Genomic DNA, 25,448 nt, shown 5'->3' on the forward strand with positions numbered 1-25,448 from the left:
CACTGAAGTGCAGGTTATTAAAATGTCCCATATTTAAAATATGTCTCACATCTTGAAACTGTCTTCTCGAAAATCCTTATCAACATTTCTCCAAGGAAGATGTAAAATTGCCATAAGCACATGAAAAGATGTTCAACATAATTAGTAATCGGGAAAATGCATATGAAAACCGTAATGAGATACTACTTCACGCCCACTAGGTCAAAAAGTGAGATTAATAACTGTTGGCTAGGGCATCGAGAAATCAGAATTTTCATATTCTGTTGATAGATGTGAAATGGAGCAGCCACTTTGGAAAACACTCTGGCAGTTCCTCAAACAATTAAATATTAGAGTTACCATACAACCCAGCAAGTCCACTACTAGAGATACAGCAATGAAAAATTAAAACATATGCCCACAAAAACCTGTCCATAAATATTCACAGCAGCATTATTCATAACGGCCGAAAGGTGAAAACAGCCAAATGTCCATCAGACAATGAATGGATAAACAAAATGTGATATATCCATACAATGGAATGTTATTTGGCCATAAATAAATGAAGCACAGATACATGCCACAACATGGATGAAACTTGAAAACATTATACTAAGTAAAGGCAGCTAGTCAAAAAGACCACATATTGTATGATTCCATTTATATTAAATATCTAGAATGGGCTAATCCATAGAGACAGAAAGTAGATAAGTCATTGCCAGGGGATTACAGGGAGGATGGTAGAGGGGATGGGAATAGTAGCAAAATGGTAGAGGATTTCTTTTTGAAGTGATAAAAATGTTCTAAAATTAACTGTGGTGGTAGTTGCACATATCTGTGAATATACTAAAATCTATTGAATTATAAACTTTAAATGGATAAGTTGCATAGTATGTGAGTTATATCTTAATAAAACTGTTTTAAAAAAATTCTTGTCTATGATGCCTCTATAAGTGCTCTTGATCTATCTTTTGGGTAAGCCATCATTCTGTCTTTAGAAATTTTAGTTAATCAAAGACTTAATTGCAATGCCCTCCAAGGAGTCTACCTGGGTAAACTAAACTTTCAGACTCACCAGGCTGTCAGCAAACCACTCTTGGAAACAGTCTGCTTACAAGGATAAGAACAAGAACAACAGTTTATCAATGGGACGGCATCAGTTGTTATTCTTGGGAGTCTTGCAATAGTTCACGCAGAAGTACAGCTCAGATAGATGAGGGACAGACCTGGTTTAGAAGCCTTATTTCCCACCAGAGTCAATCCCCATCTGCAGGTTTCCAGAGCCCCACAGCCCACGTGCCAGCTACAAAGCTCGCCATGTTCAGGGAGCTGTGGCTTACCCCAAGTACTTATAATCCTCCCATCAGATGCAATTTGCCAATGAGGAGTCATGTTTACCATGAATATGTTGTCTAGGAACATAGGTGACATTAGGACCTTTATCTGTTTCCCAGGAAAAGAGCTAGAAAGTTAACTAAAGGTCAAATTCTCAGACACAAGAGGAAAAGCTTTTCTTAACCCTTCACCAACATAACATATTAACATACCGTACGTTCTTTTAATTGTCCAATCTTTGGTTTTCAAAATTTAGAGAGAAACTTTGCCACTTAAAATGTAATTTTAAATTATTTCACGAGCTTGATCATATCATTCAGGTTTTATTCATGCTTTCACTCATTCAAAAATGAGATTTTTACATGCCAGATACAATGTTAAGCACTAAGAATACAGTGATGAACATGACAGAAATAGTTCCTCTCCTTACAAGATTTGAAATTTATCAGAAGAGATAAAAGAGTAAAAAGTCAATAACAATATAGTTTTAAAAATCCTTTGACAGGGCTTCCCTGGTGGCACAGTGGTTGAGAGTCCGCCTACCGATGCAGGGGACACGGGTTCGTGCTGCAGTCCGAGAGGATCCCACATGCCGCGGAGCGGCTGGGCCCGTGAGCCATGGCCGCTGAGCCTGAGCATCCGGAGCCTGTGCTCCGCAACGGGAGAGGCCACAGCAGTGAGAGGCCCGCGTGCCGCAAAAAAAAAAAAAAAAATCCTTTGACAGAAGTTCAAAGTTATAATCATATTGAATCATAAAGAATTATTTATATTTAAGAAAGAAAAGCATGCCAATACTCAGTTGTTTATATATATTTTAAATATTTTATTTTTTCTTATGTGTAATACTAATATTTATAAATAGCAAATTTATAAATTTTTTAGGATATTGACATTACCTAGACTCTAAAATCATGTGAATTTATGGTAATTCCTTTTTGAGGGAACATTTACTCCCCATCCTTATATTTCTATCTTATTTGTGAGACTTTGGGAGAAGAAAGTGAGTGTGCTGACCTCTGCCCTTTCTGGGTTCTCCAAGGGTTACCTGTCCAGAGAGGGATGTATTCCAGTCTAGATCTCCATTAAGGAGTTTTTCTGGGTAGGTCCTGCCCTGTCAAAGGGAAAAGTCTATAACATTGGGGTGGGGGGGGAGGGCAAAAAGTTCAGTTCCAGGAAATATCAGGAAGCTGATCTGTCTGAACACCCATGCTACAACCACCAATTCTGATTGTATCAATAATAAAACTGATATTTTGATTTCTACCTTCTGACTCTAATACCTATTTCTCAATTGGTTTAGAACATGGAAAGTGAAGAAAGAGATGTTATATATTGCCCTTCAAAAATTGCAGTACACTCTAAAACTGGCCAACAATTATCTATACTGTAATCTCATTCTGAATTACATATTGTCACAAGTCAGGTTGGCCAAGAAACAAATTCTGAGATTTGCCTGCCTCACTTTTACTGGGGAGTTCTCTGAGAAGAACACCTGTGGGCGAGTGAAGGAAGAACTGGGCAAAGAAGAGAGTTGAATTTGATGCAATTGCCAATCCCAAGGGAGGAGCTGTGATGGCCCATCAGAGTTGTCCCCAATTGAGGCAAGACGTAGCTGGGAATTTGTACCCTAACATAGACCAGATATTGGCCCAAAGGATGGGCTGCCTACAGGGATGGAGTGTAGGCTTGAAGGTGGCAGTTCTCTTTGGGCAAAGGCAATTCCAGGGGAGAGACTCAACTATGATACAAATGCAGGCAACATTCCAGGCAGCTAGGGTAGTGAGTATCTCATTTCTAAGGAGGAAGATCTGGGTGGCACACATAGCATCTACATTATGTGTGTACACAACATTTAAAATGGGTAGATTAGGATCATCCCAGTAAGCAACCACGATATTATCCAAATGACCAGCTATGGCCTAAAATTACTATATTATCCTGAACATTAACAGAATAATGGTAGTGTGAGCCTAAAAGCTGATACTGGTCATTGTCAAGTGAAAGAAAAAAAATCTATCATTTTTCTACCAAAGTCAGAAAGCATAAATAGTATTATGACAACTGAGGTTCTGCCTGGTAATTATTTTCCTGTAGGTATGGTCAAGCAAACAAATATTCCCACTTATAATCCATATTTATGTAGGTATACTTTACTTCGTAGATAAAAAAGTGAAGAGGCTGCATATAGATGCCTCATATTGGAAAACATAGAAATTCCACCTCAGTTATCTCTTCTCTCATTACTAACCACCCCTCTTCCCAAGGTCTCTCCTTTCCAGTTAAGAAAATCTCCATTCTAATTAAGAAAATATATATACCAGAATCTATTAATGATTTTCTTAATCCAGCCTCCCCTTGCGCATGTCATACTTCACAATGAAATGCCTTTTGTTTGTTCCCCCCCACACCCGTTTTCCCTTATCTCTGATTAACCTTGTCTCTTCTTTGATCTTTTGTTGTTAAAAGGAAATACGAATTCCTGATATATTGAGGCCTTATTTTTCACCAATGTGAGGCTTACCAAGTGAAAAAACCCTTTGTTTTACCTTTAGTGTTGAAAATCATTCTAAATACAGAAGTAGAATTTTCATCCTTAGTAATTCCCCTCATGAATTTACACATCATTTTGCAGATAATTAACTATTTCACAGAGGTTAGAGAAGGTTAAAAAAAAAAAAAACTTGTGCTGAAATCACTTCCAAGTATTAATCAATCATAAATAAAAAGAAAGACCCTTTGAAATTATGTTAGTCAACATGAAAATGGTAATAGTTTGTCTTCAATTTTTCAGGGATTTATCTCTTAAGTGAAACAAGATATGCCAGGACAAAATGGTCCTTACTGACTGTGAACTTTGTAAAGACTTACTGGTACGTAGGCTGGGGGTTGAAATGATTAACAACACTCAAAATAAGCTATTCTTCCTAATAACCAGAAATGCCAACATAGATTAAATAATATAAAGTATAGCAATCATTAGCCTAGAATGCTTGCTTTTTATATAGTAATGCTTAATATTCAGATATAGGATGTCTACTCTAACTTCTCAGATTAGGTATGAATTCAACAGTCAACAAAAAAAAATCTCATGACTTCTTTTTCTTTGTCTTCACAGTTTGCATATTTTAAAAATTGAGATACAGTTGCTCTACAATATTATAAAGTTATAGGTGTACAAAAAAAAAATCTCATGACTTTAACAGTTACCAAAGTGATGGAAAACTAAAAATGCTATGGCTGGTTAATAAGAGCTAAACAGAAAGAGGTATCCACTCGCTGCTGAACAATGGCCATCAGGCCAAGACACAACAGCATCAAGAACCTTACCTTAATGCACAGGGAAGAATGATGGAAACAAGAAGAAAAAAAGCAAGATGACTGAAAAAAAAAAAAAAAGGGCTAAATAGTGCACAGAAATAATAAGAAAATGGCATATAGCTAATGGCACAATGGATTAAATTCAAGATGGGATGGCAGAGAATGGGTAAGGCCATGATAGAGGAGCAAAAATAAAGTACTAACCGGAAGAGCAAATCTCTGAGGATGAATGTGTAGCAACACACATTACATCAGCTAGCTGAGACCTCCTATTAACTGTTATAACAGCTACTGGTCAACGTAATGGGCAGGAGTCGCCAATATATAGTGAGACTCTGTCCACTGTACACTACTAAGATCAGAGGGAGTTATATATTCTGAAATAGCTTCCTTTAAAAAAAACATTTTTTTTATTTTAAAATTTTAGTTGAATAAAATAAAGGGTCAAATTTACTTGAATTATCCAAAAAAAGATCACTCCTTCAAAGTATTTCATTACTTAGCAATCTGGGTACATAAAATGATGTTATATACAAAGAGAGTAGTAACCATGTATGTTTAGTTCCCAATACAGGTGGTCTCTGTTTGCTCTTTTCTAAGGGTCAGCCTCACAATCTGACTTCCCCAGCAGACAATGAAATTCTCAGGAAAATCCTCAAGATAGCACTAAGTAGCAACTTTGGTCTCCACAGACTAGAGGGCAATCCAGAGGAGTAACATAAATATAGAAGATATATAGTTATTTATCATTATTTAACTTTAAAATATATACATAAGAGAATCCCTGTATTTGAAAAAAACTCTCAAGGATTCATTATTACTTGCTATGCTCTTTGATTTGTATACATATTATGAAATTCATTTATGTTAATTTCTAGAGATGAATGCATCTTCTACAATTAGAAATTCACTAGGAACTTAAATACCATTCTGCTATTTCTGGCTTACCAACCTTTCCTTCCCTGCAACCAAAACTAGAAAATGTGATGCTGGGATGAGATGAAGCTTATACTCAGTAAGTATTAATTCTCTCACTTCAGCATCAATTCCACATTTAGAATTTTATAAGAATATAATTTACAAAAATCATGTTCTTCTATGTTAAGATATCGAATATATCCATTTTAATGACATGGAATAGAAAAACTCAACGTTTACTATACATATGCTATGTTACATTACTTTTAGTAAGCATGATTTGACCCATGTCATATCTGCCTCTGGATTACAATAAACCATATCATGGCAAAGTCTGACTGTGTTTTGAAATTGAATGTGGGCGGGGGGGAGGACTGAGAGAGAGAAGCAGAAAGGGACAGAGGTCTGGAAGAGAGAGGGGAAGGAAGGGAGAGAGAAAAGAGAATCAGACTTAGATAAATCTTGAAGGTCAAATACTGAAGTTGAGGGAAGGAGCCATGTCTGATTCTTCTTTGTACCCTCCACACCAGCTAGCACAGTGCCTAAATTCACTGAGCGGTAATTCAGAAAATGTGCTGAATAAATCACTGAATGGAAAATTCTGACAAGAATTCACAGTGGGATAATTACACTCCTTACCCTTACAATGGAGTGCCTTTAGTTAAATTCTATATTATTTGCATATTAACAATTACACTCACTTTTGTATACATTAATTTTCATTTCCTATGACTGCCCAGTCTTAGGATACTTCCTGAGGCAGGGGAGTAGTTGGTGGATTTCTTTTTGTTTTCCCTCCATCACTTCTGCTAGAAGGCTCTAAACACTGACTAGCCACTCAAAAGTTAACAGACTTCGGTAAATACCGATAAAAAAGTAAGGTCAGGGCTTCCCTGGTGGCACAGTGGTTGGGAGTCTGCCTGCCAGTGCAGGGCACACGGGTTCGTGCCCCGGTCCGGGAGGATCCCACATGCCGCGGAGCGGCTGGGCCCGTGCACCATGGCTGCTGGGCCTGCGCGTCCGGAGCCTGTGCTCCCTGGCGGGAGAGGCCACAGCGGTGAGGGGCCCGCGTACCGCAAAAAAAAAAAAAAAAAAAAAAGTAAGGTCAGTTTTATGCTTTGCGGTTATCATGACGTGGGTCATCAGCATCTGTGAGAGCTACCAATATTTATATATGTTAAAGCAACATGTAAAGATTGAAGTCTACCAGTAATCTTTATAAATACAGATAATATCAATATTAAAATTTACAAGATAATATTTAATCCTTCAATCCATTATACAAGGTACTCGACTCTCACTTTTATTTCCAGGTCCTTAAGAGGAGGATCCTAGTGTTATTCATCTGTGTAGGGTCACTGCCTAGCACTGACCCTGCACAATGAATGAAATCTATGACAAAACAATGCATCATCAAACGTAACTGGTATAATGTTATATCAATATTTAACCATATTTATTGTTTAAGTATTAGAATCTTAAAGCCATCTGACAGGTTTTGAGTTTAGGCATTTCAAAAAACAACAACTATATGAGGATAAATAAAAGTTTGCGATATGTAGGAGGAAAAGTAGAAACCTGAAAGATAAGCTTATTTAAAAAATAGTGGGGGAGGACAAATAAAAGACAAATTTTTAAAAAATAAACATGAGAAGAAAACAAGAGATTTCTATTTACAAACTAGATAGAAGTAATACTTAAAACAAATCATGTGTTCGTATGAAACCACAACAGATAAAGATATTGTCTAATTTTTAAATGTCAAGTTCACAGATAGAATGTGTAATGTAAAAACTCTAATCAAGCTAAGTGTTCCAGGAGCTATATTAAAGCACAGTTTAAACAGCAAAATAAAATCCAGATTAGCATTCAGTAAAATAATTTTAAGTTATATGTAAAGACTGTAGATAATAGAATTTTCCAATTAACGCAAATCATCCTAAATTCTAGACAATTAAACATGTTTTATATGTCTTTGTGTTGAAACATTTTATAAATACACTACAAGTAAAGAGTTTTAAAAAGTCATACCTGTAAAAGAGTTGTTCTGTGGAGTTTCAGTGCCCCCTTTTGATGAATTTTAGCAAAGCATCCTGAACAATAATCTTCTCCACATTCCAGGCATACCTTAAAAGATATTGAAAAATCACACAATCTTATAAAATATGACTTTGAGAAAATACTTGCATAAAAAATTCATTGCTCTCATCTTTACTTCTCCAATTACACACCTAGATGTCAGCAGAATTGAGAAGCCCAAGGAAACGGGACAACATTTGTCCCAGTTAAGATGTAACTTTGAGAAAAATTAACTTGTAAATTTTAATTACTCTCATAGCAAAATAAATATAATAGCTGTAAGTAGGTTTTAGATATATGTGTTAGGTGCATGTATGTATGTACAATTTCTGAATAAATCACTAAAAAAACGGCAACCTCAGGTCAAACTTCTTAACCTGGTAAAAATTAACAGCAATATCTCTGGGTCAAAACTATTTCATTATGAGTTCTTTTATCTTTCTGTATGGATTTACATGACACAATTAGTTTCAAAGGATGTGTATACTATTTGTGTCCAAAATTCCCCACAGTCTTCTTTGAACGGCACTACTTCACTGGTGATTCTCAAAATGTGGTTTTAAAAGCATTCTTAGAAGATTCCTCAAAGGAAAAAAAGTATAAGAAAAAAAACTGGATGCATCTTCATCAACATGTCAGCAATGTTTATGACTGGTGAAATGATTACAGACAAGTGTATATTTGTCTCGCAAGTTCTCTATGGTGCTAAAATGTCATTCTTTAAATTTGCGGATAAGTTGGAAAATGTGATACACCTCTACCTGTGATGGTGCCAAGCAAGGGTGAAAGTGAGAAAAGGAAATGGAATTTTTACTGCAAGAGTAATTACTACTGTGCAGACGTACAGCCACTCTAACACCCTTTACAGTATGATAAAAAATAGTGCAAATGGCTAGTAGCCCCCCTTTTCTTGAGTTTGGCCTAGGTTGAGAACATCCAGTAGTACAAATAAGAAAGCATGAGGCCTGGAGAGAGAGTGTCAGAAAGTCTGTGCCAAGGAGCTCACGTTCCCTTTAGCTCTCTTTCATTTCCTCCCCATTTAGGGTGCCCACCACCCTTCTCCCCCTCCTTCCTCTCCCCTCTCTCAGGGTATAATAAGCATAAAGCAGCTGGGGCAGACTGGGGAGAGACAGACCAGGTTCTTCTGCCTTGTACGGGTCACTGGTGACCTGATACGCAATTCAGTGACACTTCTCAAACTGTACCATGCATACAAATCTCCTGGGATTTCCTTACAGTGCACACGCTGGTTTGGGAAGTCTGGAATGGGACCCAAGATACTGCATTCTAACAAGATCCCAGGTGATGCCCATGCAGCTGCTGGGTGCAGACCACACAGGGAGTAAGAAGGCACTAGAGTGTACTGGATGAAGAAAAGGAGACTAAACTCAGAGGTGTATAAATTAGGAGTTTGGGATTAATAGATACACACTACTATATATAAAATAGATAACCAACAAGGACCTACTGTATAGCACAGAGAACTATTCTCAATATTTTTAATAACCTATAAGGGAAAATAATCTGAAAAAGAGTATATATACAGGGCTTCCCTGGTGGCGCAGTGGTTGAGAATCTGCCTGCCAATGCAGGGGACACGGGTTCAAGCCCTGGTCTGGGAAGATCCCACATGCCGCGGAGCAACTGGGCCCGTGAGCCACAACTACTGAGCCTGCGCGTCTGGAGCCTGTGCTCCGCAACGGTAGAGGCCGCGATAGTGAGAGGCCCGTGCACCGCGATGAAGAGTGGCTCCCACTTGCCGCAACTAGAGACAGCCCTCGCGCAGAAACGAAGACCCAACACAGCCAAAAATAAATTAATTTTTTAAAAAAGAATATATATACATATATATATATATCTTTGCTGTGTACCTGAAATTAACACAACATTGTAACTCAACTATACTTCAATAAAAATTAAATAAAACCCAGTAAGAGTCCACTAATTTTTTAAAATTGTATTGCAAGTTCCCACATGATGATGCAGTTACCTACAATAATGTAGCCATGCTTATTAAATATCAAATGATTAGGACAACACTCCAAAAATAGGTTAAAAGAGTAGGAAGTGGTACATAACTAAACTGAAACTAAAAAGGAAGGGTCAAATAACAATAACAATATCCACAACATTCAGGGAGCACTTACTCATTGTTCTAAGGGTTTCGTATGTTCCATCTCATTTAATTCTCACAATAACCCCATAAGGTTAGCATGACCATTGTACCTCCATTGTGAAGATGAGGCAACAAAGGAACATAATGATTGAGAATTTGTCCAGTCATACAGTTAACGGAGTCAGGATTTCAACCCCAGAGTCTGATTCAAAGCTTAAGCTCTTACTCAAGACCCACATTACTAATAATCATTGACCATTAATTTCAGTATTAATCATTTATTAGAAAACCTTCATAAAATCTGCAATAAAATAAATCCAAAATGTCAAATGATTGCATGGTCTGGTATTTATCAAAATCCAAATATATTTTTCAAATGTGATTATAGCTACACAGAACTGGATTTATAATTTTAGTGGAAGAAAAATAAATACTATCCCTAGTATGGGAACTAATCCTAGCCTTTCAACTCCTGTTTCAAGAGCTATAGTCTCTTAGAGAAATGATGATACAAACATAATCTAAATCCATAATTTTTAAGTGAAAAATTAAAAGCTATAATTTCACATACACATATGGAAGTATTATTGTATTAACGTAGACTTCAAAATGTATTCTACAACATGTCAGCTAATATTTTAATGAATTTCTCATAAATGTTCGGCACCATTTTTACAATGTAATATAGAGGACTGAGAGTCAGTTTCAGCATATAATTCTAAGCCAAATATTTGCTAACAATAGACTTTCAATGAAAGTAGTCAAACGGATGTTATACTGGAAGATCAAAGCTGGAGTCACAGAGTAAGCTTATATATTTTGTTATACAAGCATATTTGGATTTAAATTGGGTTAAAATGACTGCCAACTGGAAAATCTTTTTAGGTAGTTTGTATAACTGGCAGGAACATACTAAAAATGTAGATAAGGACGCCATTCCACCACAGATGCTTCTTTGACGATGGAATACTAAAGTACTGCTTTAGCAAATATCTTTTTAATTTGTTCAAGGCTAGATCACTTATACTAAGCCTTCAGAATCCGTCTGAGTTTAATTAAATTATCCACATTTGCCAAATTAATATGTAATTTTTAACTATCCATTTCACTTTTGTTATGTAGAAACAGCCTAAAGCCACTGGAATTTCTTTTAAAAATAAGAAATCTGGGCCTCCCTGGTGGCGCAAGTGGTTGAGAGTCCGCCTGCCGATGCAGGGGATACGGGTTCGTGCCCCGGTCTGGGAGGATCCCATATGCCGCGGAGCGGCTGGGCCCGTGAGCCATGGCCGCTGAGCCTGCGCGTCCGGAGCCTGTGCTCCGCAACGGGAGAGGCCACAACAGTGAGAGGCCCGCATACCGCAAAAAAAAAAAAAAAAAAAAAAAAAAAAAAAAAAATAAGAAATCTGCAAATTTGGGGTTTTATTTTTACCACCAACATATATGAATGCAACATATATAAAATGTGCCAACAACAAAAGGCATACAATTTACTATCTCTTCTCAATGTGCTAGGCACAATGCTAAATACTTCACATGCAGTAACCATTATCCTTATTAACTTTGAGGTCGTTATACTACTGTTACCCGTTTTGTCCCATTTTACAAATGAGAAGACAGAAACAAAAGGATTAAGTCATTTGCTGAAGTTCACATAGCTAACAACAGGTAAAGTTGATATTCAAACCCCCAAAATGTAAGCTCTTACTCCCCATCTCCCATCCCTGTACAATTTTCCCTGATTAAGGTCCTGTCATAAGATATAGAAAGGTTGACTCTGATTATCCAGTCAGCATGACCATCTAGAATGGTGGAAGCTAAGAACACAAGGTAACCTCAGAGTTCAACACTATAGAGTTCATTACATCTACCGAGCTTGAATTTTTAAATAATTTTTGTGCTTTTAACAAGTATCATGGGATATTATTTTCATTTCAAATCAAAGAACATCCTTTCTTAAAATCTTAGTAAATTCTTTAAGAATGGTTAGGGCCTAAACCCTGACTTCTATTTACAACAGTTTTCAGGCAAATCAGTTTTGTAATCACTGCACACTTCATCACTCTCATCTGCTTTCCAGCCAAGGCACATGCCATTTATATTGTCTGGGAATGTCCTTTGCTTGCTTTTCCTTCTCTCTGGAAAAATAGATCCTTTATTTCCAAGTCAAATCTTATCTACATATGCCATACTGTTTGAATTCCATGGCCTTTAAAAAGTGCTCAACATGGAAGAGGATTAATAAGAAATATTGACTCATAGCTCCTATGATTTTTCAGATCATGAACAGTGGACTGCAACAATTCAATTCTGCCATAAGACCCTTTTAGCTTTCATACTTCAAACTTCAGGAATATTAGCATTTGTTTATATTTTCTAAACTTTTCTGGATAGGTATAACTTGCTAAAATTCCACCAACATATCAAGTAAGGAGAAAAGTAGTATGATGTATGATGTAAAAGTAAGAGCATTATACCAAGAGACAGGGTTTTACATTTAATATTATTAGTGCTTTATTAGACTTAAAGCACTGTAACTCTCTGAGCTCAGTTAAAACTGCCATGAAATAAGGCTAGTAATACAATCTTAAACCAGAAGTGATTATAACTAAATTCTCTGAAATTTAATAAATATTAGTTATAGTGATCCACAAACATTAATTATAATCATTAAATTCTTTTGGGGAAAACTGCTTCCTAGGTATGTATAATTTTTTTTTTTTTTTTTTTTTTGGTGGTACACGGGCCTCTCACTGTTGTGGCCTCTCCCGTTGCGGAGCACAGGCTCCGGACGCGCAGGCTCAGCGGCCATGGCTCACAGGCCCAGCCACTCCACGGCATGTGGGATCTTCCTGGACCGGGGCACGAACCCGTGTCCCCTGCATCGGCAGGCGGACTCTCAACCACTGCACCACCAGGGAAGCCGTGTATAATATTTTAATTGCTAAATACATTGGATATCTTCCTTTCAGTTAGTTTCAATGATAACAGTGTTTTCAATAACAGAAAGGCTTTAAAGAAATGACTCATTCAACAAACATTTGTTGAGTACCTATTAAACTGCAGGCATAATTCAAGGTGGTAAGCACACAGCAGGGAACAAAAGTAAATCCCTAAGCTCATGAAATTTACATTGTGGGTGAGTAGAAAATAAACAAATAAACATACACTAAAGGGTGATAAATGTTATGTAGATGAATGAGGCAGCTTCACAAAACTATAGTCATCTCAGCTGTTGCTATTTTATAAAGAGCTGTCAGGACAGGTAATGTTTGAGTTGACCTTTATTGGTATGAGGAGACCTTGTGGGGAGAAAATTTGATGGGTAAATATTAAGAGTTGAATTTTGAACACACTAAATTAATGATTTTGGTTAGACAGCCAAGTAGAAGTGTTGATTAGGCAGTCTGAGTTGAAAGTTCAGGGGAGAGATATGAGTTAAATATGTAAATTTGGGAACCATCAAAATAAAGATGGGCTTTAAAGCCAAGAGAGTAGATGAAACTACCTAAAGAACAAGTATAAACAGACTAGAGAAGAGGCCTGAGGACTAAGCCCTCTGGCACTCCAACATTAAGGGGTCAAGAATACAGAAAAACAACAGAGCCCTACACAGAAAAATACATACCATACGATTCCATTTATATAAATTTCAATAGGTTTAGCACCACTACATGTATGCTGCTAAAAATCAGAATAGTAGTTGGCTTTGTAGTGGGAGTTAATTGGAAAAGGCGCAAGGGAACCTTCTGGGGTATTCTATTATCTTGATGGGGGTGTATACATTTAAGATTTGTCCATTTCGCAGTAGGTAAATTATACCTCGATAAAAAAAAAGAGAGAGAGAGAGAGAGAATAGGAGGAGATAATGTGATGACAGCAAGTGTAGACAACTCTTTAGAAATGTTACTAAAAGGGGTACAGGGGGAGATGTGGGGATCAAAGAAGAATTTCTGTTCCAGTTTTGGTTCAAGAAATACTGCAGCATGTTCTTGTGCTGATAGGCACAATCCAAGGGAGAGAGGACAAAAGTTAGGTGGTGTCTTTAAACAAGAATGAGATGATGAGATTCAGGGTATCGTGTAGCATTGGCCTTTCCTGGCAGCCTGCACACTTCACCCTTAGTAATGGTCATGAAGGAAGAGACATGGCTACCAAGCAGGTTAAGTCAGGACAGGTGTATGAGCCCATGTGAAAGTCTGATCTTATTCCAGTGTACGTACTAGCAGAGCGGCTTTGTTCTCACACTGCCCACAAACCTTCCATTTTATCTTGGGTTTTTCATGTTCAGAAGAATTTGCCATTTTATAATTAGATGGTTGTTTCACTGGCTCTGAAAGGGAAAAAAAAGACCAATCATGTTAAAATACGATGTTCAGTTTTCTGATTGATAAAGGAAATTATGCACATTTCTAAATTCTCAAACAGTATATAAATATTAGTTGCCCAATGAGAATGGCATGTAGCCAAGTCTAATCTTCCCAGTAGACTAGGGAGCCCACAGTCCCCCTCCCACCCTCTGTGACCACAGGGCCCCACATATCCACCCATATCCATTCTGCTGTAAACTCAGTTGAACTGGACATGTAAAATTACAGAATGTTAAAAACTATGCTTTGGATAGAATTCCCATAGCGTTCTGCCCCATCTCTGGATCAAACTAAGGCCCACACAGAACAACTTCTATAATAAATGTTATATATATTTCTATAATTTGTTCTATCAAATTATCTTAACTATCCAAATTAAATGTTTATCCCCTATTTTAAAAATCTTATTTCTTTTATAATTACTGTAAATTCAAAATTGATTTGTTTTTTGCTGTTTTCAAATAATGTATTAAAATATAAAGCAATTTTCAATATTCTTTTAATTTCCCAGAGTAAAATTTCAATCTATAATTTTATACTGCTAACATTTTCTTCCTAGAGTTTAAGGAACAATGCTATGAAAGTCCTCACTTTTCAAAAATACTATTATTATGATAATATCCTAAGTTGATGTTTGACATAAAATAAGCACCCCTCCCCAAAATACAGACAAAATATATTTTGAGTATCAAAGATAAAGAGTCACCATTTTTGGGTTTAGAATCTTTATGCTGCATGAACAGTTCTAGCACTTAAATTTTCTATGTAATTCAAATGTAAAAAAAAGAAATTATACCTTCAGCATCTAATAATACAATGGTAAACTGTTTACCTTGAAGCTGCTCCTTCAGTAATTTTAATTTCACTTTTCCAGCAGAAAGCTGTATTAATAAAATAGATATTGTATGTCAGGTATACAAACTCAAATAAAGTTTAAGTTACTAATAAAAATATTATAAAGCCATAACATTTTGGTACATCTTGAACAAAACAAACATTTTGAAAGAATAATATGAGATCTTTAATGCATATATAGGAATTTTAATTAAATCAAGAGAAAATTCATAAAAGAAAAATATATTTTGGAAATATATATAAACCAGTTTTTTAAAAAAACATGTCACAAATTATCTTTAAACAAAAATTACATATCGCCATGAAATGATTTTAGGAAAGCACTAGCATTCAAATATTGTAAAGGCTCAGTAAGCCTTTTCTATCTCTGATCTTTCTGAAACACACAAAGCCTAATATTTGTGTAGACTGAATCTAAGCTGAATTCTGACTAAGCTATTCTGCTCACATAACTGTAGAAGCTAATATTATTATCTTAATTGCCCAAATTAGAGAACCACATGTTTAAGTTTCATAGGCATAACCTTCAAATATATTATTTGTGATCCCTGACTTTCCCAAGTTGTAGCCAAAAAAATTGAGTAAGTAACAATTATGGATAGGTATTTCAAATAAATGATCACTTAAAATCCTTGGATCTTAAGAGCTTAAGAAACGAAACAGACTCGCCAATTGCACATACTTGCCTTGGTCTTATTAAAACCAACATCTGAAGTACACAGACATTCACGGAGCATGGCGCACACTTACACACACACTGTCGATTCATGCCTCATTTTCAATTTTCTGTTTTCATGCTCAATTGCCCAATTTGTACATAAGAATATGAGAATAATGGTTGCCTCTATGTCTATGGTTGTACCAACTGCAGTCATCTTTGAAAATTTAGGCCTAATTATTTTCAGTGAATCTAGTGATTTTGCTTCAAAAGGGCATTTGTTTGTTCCCATTCTTTAAGGAGCTGCTCAGATGCTATGTACCAAACACAGCAGACAAGAAAATAGAATTGAAATAATCAGTTTTTATGTGAACCACACTTTTATTTTTAAACTGGCAGTGTTGTACAAGTTGCAGATAATTTAATCCTATTTTTTATAACCAAATTATGCAATACTATTACCTTAATGATACATCTGAATTGCAACATGATCTATGTGTTTATAGGCTACCTGGGCAGAATGCATATACCAAAGCAAAATGAATTCATTATTAGGGACATGTTATACTTTGTTCTTGTTATTGTGAATAATATTTTTCTGCTCTATGAATATAGCCATATTTACTTCCAATGAATCAAACTGCATACAAATATTTCAATGAACAAACTGCTAGCTTACTATTTTTAGGCAAATAGAATTTCCTCCTAAATCTGATTTTTATCTGTTGGGGAAAGAGATGAGGGTGGAGTAGGGTTGGACCAGGGATACACACACACACAGGCAAACACCATAAAGATATATGGATATGGATATGCATATGTGTGTATATATAAAACACCAGGAATTCAATATACTGAAGCCTATACCTTATTAACCCACTTATGACTCCACCAGGAGATGCTGAAGGGGTCCTATCAGGAGTCAGGGCAGCTTAGTGTCTCTACCACACAGATATATCATCTGGGCCCTTGGGGTCAGACTACGTTGTATTCATCGGCCTCGCTGGCATTCACAAATGCCTCCATCCTGCCACTAATGTCCTAATCCACCGTGCTGGGCCCACACTCCTTCCACAAGCCACCTTTTCAATATCCTCATTCTCAATCCAATTAGCTACTCAACCTTTGCCATTCTCCACTACTTGTCCTTCCGTCCAGGCTGCTCTGCCCTTCCATGAAGCCCTTATTAAAGAGTCCTTTAACTATCTTATGCCTTAAAAATTTCCTTAAAATATCTCTTCCAAAAGTTCACAGTAACTGGACCCACCTTTCCTCACACACAACCTTCTCCACAGAACTCTCCAGAGGAAAGAGCTCCATTTCTACCCCCTTTCACTCACCAGGAGAGAAGGAAAATGTTCTCCCTGTTTGTTCCCCAGTGCTGCTTCCAGAATACTCTTCCGCTCTCACCATTAGGCGAAGTTGCCTCTACTGAAGGTCCCCACCATCCACTTACTGCTTTTATCAATACCCAGGATCCTCTTCCACCTGAAACCTCAGCAGTCTGTTCAGTATTTCTCTCCAACACATTTCTGGGTAATGATCGTGGAGACTTTACTGTCCATGTTCACCTGACATCCTGATGCTGAAAACCCTCTGACATGCTGACTACTATGAACATCTAAGTGCCTCCTCAGCCACCTGACCATGATGACCAAACCTTAGACCTAAGCAGCAATCTGAATGGTTATACTTTCAAAATCCCAAACTCAGAGTTTCTCAGTGCAAACCGCAATCTCCTTACCTCCTTCCTCTTAGACCTCCCATTATCTACCAACCATCGTGATGAAATAATAGCAACTGGCTCCCATACAAATCCATGCTGAATAAGCCCCGTGGGCTCTTACGGCTCTTCAGCAATCCATTCATTCATTTGCTACTAAACCTCAAACATGATTCTCACATGATTTGGCTACTCCAAATCTTCTCCATTCCAAAAAACTCAGATCCACTCCATTTCCTTTCCTTAATCTGAACAGATGATCTTGCCTTCAAATTTACTAAGAATGTCAAGGTCTTCCTCTTATTATTTTTCCATAGCTTCCTGCCTCACCACCTGTCAAAAACAACCTCTAAAAATGTACCTTTACTGCCACTTGTTTTCTCTTCCATTTTTCTTGTCTCAGAGAAAATGTGCGCTCCTTCCCTTGGTCAGGCCCTCCTCAGGGAGCTACCTCTTCAAAGCCCTCAGCAACTGGCACCTCTCTCATTTGAATCTTCAATCTTTCTTCCACTAGTGAATCTATCCCTCAGCTACAAATTGGCTCACATCTTCCCCCTGATTATATATATATATATATATATATATATATATATATATATATATATATATATATATACACAGTATTTATATATATAGTATTTGTTTATATATTTTTGTATTATATATATAAAGTCTCCTTGATCCTATTAAAGCCTTCAGAGATCACCCTCTGTTCTTACATTTACTGAAACTTTAGCCTTTACTCATTGCCACCTGCCTTTCTTTTTCAACCACTTGAAATATATTTTTACATCTGATAACAATCCAACCATCAAATCAAATATATTGCTTTTAAAAATTCTCATTCTCCATAAATAAACATTTTAATGTGATTTTCAGTTAATATTACAATTGGTTTCATACATATTATCTCACACCTTGCTCAAAACTCTGTGAAGTAGTCAGCAAGTACTGTTATGCGTGTTTACAAATATGGTAACAGTAGCCCAAGAAAGGTTACATCATTTGTCTAAAATCACAAAGCTCATGAGATGAGTCAGGATTTTAATCTATATAGTCTAGCAAAGGGTTTCTTGTTCTTGGTACCACTGACATTTTAGGCCAAATAATTCTTTGTTGTGGGGTCTGCCCAGTGCATTGTAGAATGTTCAGTGGCACCCCTGGCTTGTAGCCACTACACACCATTAGCCAAAAAAAATCCCTCTCAGTGGTGATAACTAAAAATGTGTCCAGACATTGCCAAATGTGTCCTGGGGGACAAAATTGCCCCCGGTTGAGAAACACTGCTAAAACTAAACCCAACTTTTTCATTACGAATACATCAATCAAGGTTGACTTCTCCATTTTTTTTCTAAAAATGTCCTCCTTTACTTTCATCTCCTATGAAATTACATTACTTTGACTCTATTTCTCCCATTATTTCTCTTCTCAGGCTCCCTTTACTGTAGAGCTGGCAAATTATCTTAGAACTAGCCTGAAAGCCTGCATTTCAAATCTTGGCCCTGACCCTTGACGTGAGCAAGTTATTTAACTTTTTTGATGTTAAATTACTTCATTTGTGGAACTGGAAAAAATAACAACTGCCTCTTAAGAGTGATATGAGCACTTAATGAGATATAACAGGAAAAGCACTGTTGACTGGTATAAAACAGATAGTGAATAAATATTCAAGTTCTCTTTGCCTCCATATTCTCTGGGCTTTATCCTTCATACCTGCCCTTTATCCTTTACACCTTTCTTATCCTTTTTATAAATTCTTAGGGAGCACATTTACTCTCTCAGCTTCAACTAACACATGAGAATGCAAACAAAACTCTAAAATCTTTGAAATTTGCTAAGAGAGTAGAACTTAAATGTTTTTATTAAAAAAACAAGGTAAATATGGATGTGTTAATTAACTCGATAGAGGGAATTCACTCACAATGTATATGTATATCAAATCATCGTGTTGTACACTTTAAATATCTTACAATTTTACTTGCCAATTATACAATAAAGCTGGGAAAAGAAAGTAAGAGAAGGAGGGTAGAAGGGAGGGAGAGAAGGAGGAAGCCAACTATCTAGCTCTAAATCTAAACACCAGAACTTTTTTTTCCAGCTCCTTTATTTATTCTATCTCCTAAGCAATTCATCCTGGAATATCAGTTATATATTTGACTTCTTCTTTTCCTTTCTCACTGTTTTGGGTCCATGTTTCCTTTATATTTCTTCTGCTACGTTCTCAATCAGACTCTTCTCATCTGAGCTTTTAATAGACTTGTAAATAGTCTCTCTGCTTCTATATCAGTGGCCTCCAAAGTAGCATGTATGCATGCCTGAGGGAGCTCAGAAAAGATCAAAGAGAGGAAAAGAAGCATCTATTCATGTTTATATCATCCTTGATTAATTTCCATATTTTGTTTTACAATGAACATGACATATTAGTAAATTAGTATGTATATAAATAAATTATATTTATAAGCAAATAAAAAATTCATGGATAGAAAGTCCATGCTCAAAATATATTCTTTATTGCAGTGGTACATGATCAAAAGAGTTTGAATATCATTTGCTCTATACTCTACTTATATAAATTTCAAATGCACTGGATATTAACAAGATCAACCATCATACATCATTACCTTAAACTTGCTACTCTCCTGCTTCAAAGTTGTCAGGGAATTCTGTTCACCCGGTGAAAAAGTCAACACTCCTGAGTCTGGTATTCAGGCCTCCTACCCTCCTGCCCTATCTTATTTCTACTCCCACATTCTGTAACTCCCCAACCCCCCATGCTTTCATCCTCAATTATGAGGTTTATGGGAATGGTCATTATGACTTATTCATCACTTTTCCTTACAAATATATCTAGTACACTCTCAAATACTTGTAGAGCTAAACTATTATTTCCCAAGCACAAATGATTCATACACTACATGGCAAAAATTACATAGTGATTTTTCCTATAAATATTTTCATATGTGCATAATCTTTTACATTAGGTAAGGATATTCTTGAGAACAAGGATAATTCACTATAAGACAAAGAAGGCACTTAATAAATTCTACTGAATAAATAAATCAATAATCACAAAGAGTCAGCACTTTTAATATATTATATTTACAACAACATCTAAAGTATGGAACATTGTCTCAGAAAGATAATGAAAAACGCAAAGTGGATTATAAAACTTTTAATGCAAAAATTAAAGAAACATGTCTCAGTAAGAGAATGACACTAAAGAATAAAATGCCTTTTCTAAGCCAAAAAGGTTAGAAGTCCCAAGATGTCTGTAGATGCCAACTGACCCAATGAAAGTTTAATAATAGGCATATAAAAAAGAAAAAGCTATATAAGTTAAAACTTACAAAGTCACAGATTTTGTACTAAAGAATCCAGAAGCAAAACAGTTTTCTTTACATAAGGACACTCATTTGCCTTTAACCTTAAATATTATGTAATGTTATATTTTACAATACACAGTAAAGATAAAGCAATTCTATAGCTGGGAAATTTTAAAGCATTTTCCCTTGGGTATCTTCACATATAGAATCAACAGTTTATGAATAATTATTATTCAAGCAGAACATAAATACATTAAATAAATGTGATATAATAAAAAGGCAGAAAAAAGTCTGTCCTTTGTTTTATCAAATAATTTCGCTTTCACCTTAATATAGAACTACATAGTTCTATTTCACATACTTAAAACCAGAACTGAATGGAAAAATTCAGTTTAGAAAATTCACCTGAAAATGAATTTTTAAAAATCAACTTTCAGGGGCTTCCCTGGTGGCGCAGTGGTTGAGAGTCCGCCTGCCGATGCAGGGGACACGGGTTCGTGCCCCGATCCCAGAAGATCCCACATGCCGCGGAGCGGCTGGGCCCGCGAGCCATGGCCGCGGAGCCTGTGTGTCCGGAGCCTGTGCTCCGCAACGGGAGAGGCCACAGCAGTGAGAGGCCCGCGTACAGAAAGAAAAAAAAAAAAAAAAAATCAACTTTCAGATGAAAAACGAAAACATATCTGAATAGTGAAAGTTGCATATTAGCCCATAAAATATAATTGAAATCCAATAACATGCAAAGTTGTTAAAACAAGAATAGGAGTTTCTTAAGTATGGAAGGGAATGCAAGATCTGAAAAAATAATTTATATCTTCTCAGCAAACTGCCTAAGAATCAAATGGTATTTTCTTACCTTAATAACATTTCCTTTATTTTGTGACATCATGCATGATTGATTACCCAATCTGCCCACTTGTCCAGATTTCCAGTGACATCCACTTGACCTTCCATATATATGAACAGAAGACAAAATGTAATTACTAAATATATTTCTCCTTTTAATGAAAACAAATATATTTTCCCTGTTTCAGAAAATGGAAATTCAGTTGTTAACATTTAACAGACCACCACAAAATGAAAATGAAATATCAATAATGCCACAATATCCTCAGTAATTCTAAAATATAGCTCTATTACATTTGGAACTTTTGAGAAGAAATGAATAAAAGTGAAATGTCTAAACATAGATGAAGAATTTCATTTTTTAGACATTTACAATGACTAAAGATAGCTTTACTGATTTATAGGAAATTTTACAGATTGTCATGCAGTTTTAAAAGCTAAGTGTTCACAAATGTAAAGAGAAAAAGGAAGCAAAACAAGACCTCCCCAAATTCAGCAGATCTACTATGTGATGAATTCCTTATTAAGACTTCAAATTAGCTCCCACAGCAAAAGGTACCAGAACTTGCAAAGAAGGCAAACTGTTTCGTTTTACAGTTTTCAAAGCACTTTTATTTCAGCCTCACAAAATCTTTTGAAGTCAACAGAGCAGGGAGGCCAATTCCCATTTTAAACAATAATGAGAGAAAAACTTGCCCAAAGCCACAGAAATAATAAATCATAAAACCAAGATTGGAAAACCGGACTTTCCATCTTCCTGACCAGTGACTGGCAGGTTCTCATTCTGGCTGTGACATTTACTATCTGTGTGACCTTAGAAAGGCATTTAACTATTCTGAAAACCCAGTCAATCTTTAGAACATTTTTGAAAACATCTAGAAAAGGTTCCTCAACTAATGAAAACTTACTCGTGGGGGCTGATTTCAGGAACTCTGATTCACAGATATATTCATGATCCACTGAGAAGCCTAAACTAAATCCAAATTAGTGAAGGTTTAAAAAAATAAAAGGGCTTCCCTGGTGGCGCAGTGGTTGAGAGTCCACCTGCTGATGCAGGGGACACAGGTTCGTGCCCCAGTCCGGGAAGATCCCACATGCTGCGGAGCACCTAGGCCCGTGAGCCATGGCCGCTGAGCCTGCGCGTCCCACGCCTGTGCTCCACAACGGGAGAGGCCACAACAGTGAGAGGCTCGCATACCGCAAAAAAAATAAATAAATAAATAAGAAAAAGAAAGAAAAGGAAAAACCAAAAAAACACAATAGAAAAAGAGAACTGGCCATTGGATCATTAGGATAAGAGCAGCAAGATATAGAATAAACTTTGTCACCTGGGATGTACTACATTGAGATGACTTTGATTAAACCAATACTCTGGTTATTAGAAAGGTTGTGTGTATAGCTCATGAATACTTTTTCAAAGAGTTAATCTCTAAAGATAAACATTACTAAAACTATAATAAACCTTTGAATTTTCTTTAATGGTTCAGAGGGTACTTTATAGATATTTGATAATCATCATTTTGAATACTAAACAAAAGCAAATTTAATACACAAAGAGTCTGGTAATATTTAGTACCACCAAAAGCATATGAAATATGCCCACTCATTCTCTGTAGGAGAAAGTTATACACTTTTGAAGCCTATTTGAAAGAAGTTCTCCAATGTCTACCAAAATGTAAACTGCCATATACTTTGACCTAAAATTACATGGGTGGAAATTTATCCCATAGATACTCTTATATAAGTAAGCAAAAATATATGTAGAAGCATATTCATGGCAGCATATATAATCACAAAATACTGAAAACTTAATAAAGATATGAAACGTAAATGCTATTATAGCCACACAAAGAAATACTAGGCAGCCACTAAAAGAATGAGATCACTGTGCACTGACGTGGCAAGAGCACTAAGATATATCAAGTAGAAAAGTAGAATGTGACTCCATCCACAGACTTTTATAGATGAACTCATTTGAAAAATGTAAAAGACATCTCAGATACAAACCTACACACACACACATTCAAACACTTATATATACATAGGCTTGTACAGAGACAAGAAATTTGTGGGAAGAAACATTTTAATTGTTAAAAGTGGTACTACAAAATGGGCTGGAAGTCAGCCTAAAGTGAAGAAGAGATAATTTTCATTATATAACTATCAGTTATACTTGATTTTAATTATATTTATGTATTATTTTTACAACAAAGCAAAATGCTCAGTAAAATTAGTACAGATATACAAGCATAATGAGAAGTCTCATTAATAAAATTTCAGCTAAAGCACATTTGCTAAAAATATTTCAAACATATGTGAGGGTCTGAATGATTCTTATCTATATGCATGTTAACCCCTGCCCCCCAAGTCTTTTAATAAATAAAAATGCCCTACACATAAACTGGCAATCTCTTATTGATGGCAATTTTATGGGAGCAAAGGGCAAGTTCTGCATTGCTGTCCTCAACATTCCAGACTATAACTGGTTCAGAAGAGGAATGTAAGAAGAGAAATAAGAACATGTAAGACCAAATAAGTTTCAGAGGAAAGGGACACAAATAGAAAAAGTAGGGGAAATTTAATATTGCTTGTTCATCAGAGAAAGCCAGAAATGATTCATTCAGGACAGATAGTCATTGGAATGACAATAATATGTAAAATAGTTCTTGACATAAGGACTTCAGTTTATAATAAAATTCATTTTATTCCTCTAAAATCCTCTAAAAATGTCACCCACCCTCTTTCTTCCTTTTCTTTACTCCTTGTTGCTTGGAATTCTCGTAGTTTTTTTTCCACCTCTTTGTTCTCCAACTCTAACTGCACTTTCTCCATTCTCAGTTCTTGAGCATTTCTGAAAAAGATTTAAATGCAAAATGTTCATTTGGGGTAAACAAACAAACCCCTCAAAAAGAAAAATAAAAGGCAAAATAAGTTTATATTATGGTTTGCCCTTAATTAAAATTATGAATAATAAATATGTGAAAAACTATTTTAACTACTTCCTTTGTAGTCTGTGAAATATGGTTTCTAAAGTTAGCATTTGCCTTCAATTAATATTCTCCTGAAGCAAGGTATCACTTCAAATCTTAGACTTTTGTTTTATTACATTGTTAGAGGTCTCAAATCATAATTCACGTTATACATGAGCTATGTCTTTATATATGTACAGATATCCATGACACACAAATAGAAAATAAAATAAAAATTATTTTCTAATTTTCATACTGTCTTTAAAGGATTCAGGTATTAATACTTTGAATCATAGTGTTTAAAATAACTATTCTGTATGGGCAGAATACACATTTTTGCTAAATTAATCATCTTGGAAAACTGCGATAAATTTCTACCTTTATGCCATGTATCTATAATACTAAAAGAGAAAGAGAGAGAGAGAAAGAGAGAGAAGGGCCTGCTTGGAGCCTACTAGGAAGAAAACACCTATCAAGTGTTTTGGAACAGGAGCCATCAAAGGGATAAATGGGAACTGAGCCAAGCATCACCTATTGTTTCCACTGAAGGAAAGCAATAAGAAGAAAAGTTTCTGAGGACAAGGTAGAACCCCCTTACAGATTCCTGTACAAGAGCTTTCATAATAATATCTGAAGTTCATCAAGCTTTTGACACAAGCTATTTTCTTCATTCTACAATTCTGGTCCCTTGTCAGCATTAGTCACTGAGTCTCTCTTTCATAGAAGTAAACCAACCTAGTTCTCTAGCTTTCATTCTCTATCATGAGTTTAAATCTCTTCCTTCGTTATTTCATTAGTGTCTTATTATAATCAAGTAGTGTGGGCTACTTGGGTATGTGTGCCATGGCAAGGAACCAAAATAAGAATAATGAAGATAAGAGAGGGAAATAATTGAGAGGGGGTGAGCAATCCACCAAAGAGCAAGCGGGCCAAAGATATGTCCCCAAGTGGACAGTCCAGGAAGA

The 25,448-nt window shown here is 36.0% G+C and overlaps 1 protein-coding gene across 1 annotated transcript in view; it reads right to left on the minus strand.

Annotated features, from left to right (window-relative positions):
- Positions 1 to 25,448, minus strand: part of ZBBX (zinc finger B-box domain containing) — a 112,534-nt gene that overhangs the window by 76,908 nt on the left and 10,178 nt on the right. Inside the window, exons 3-7 of the mRNA XM_060100018.1 lie at positions 24,252 to 24,365; positions 21,525 to 21,615; positions 14,945 to 14,993; positions 13,966 to 14,075; positions 7,582 to 7,677 (exon numbers count right to left, since the gene is read on the minus strand). Of these exons, the coding sequence (XP_059956001.1) occupies positions 7,582 to 7,677; positions 13,966 to 14,075; positions 14,945 to 14,993; positions 21,525 to 21,615; positions 24,252 to 24,365 (460 nt within the window). The remainder of the gene's footprint in view (positions 1 to 7,581; positions 7,678 to 13,965; positions 14,076 to 14,944; positions 14,994 to 21,524; positions 21,616 to 24,251; positions 24,366 to 25,448) is intronic.

The sequence above is a fragment of the Mesoplodon densirostris genome, chromosome 5 (genome assembly GCF_025265405.1).
Source record: "Mesoplodon densirostris isolate mMesDen1 chromosome 5, mMesDen1 primary haplotype, whole genome shotgun sequence".
In the NCBI taxonomy this organism is placed as follows: domain Eukaryota; kingdom Metazoa; phylum Chordata; class Mammalia; order Artiodactyla; family Ziphiidae; genus Mesoplodon; species Mesoplodon densirostris.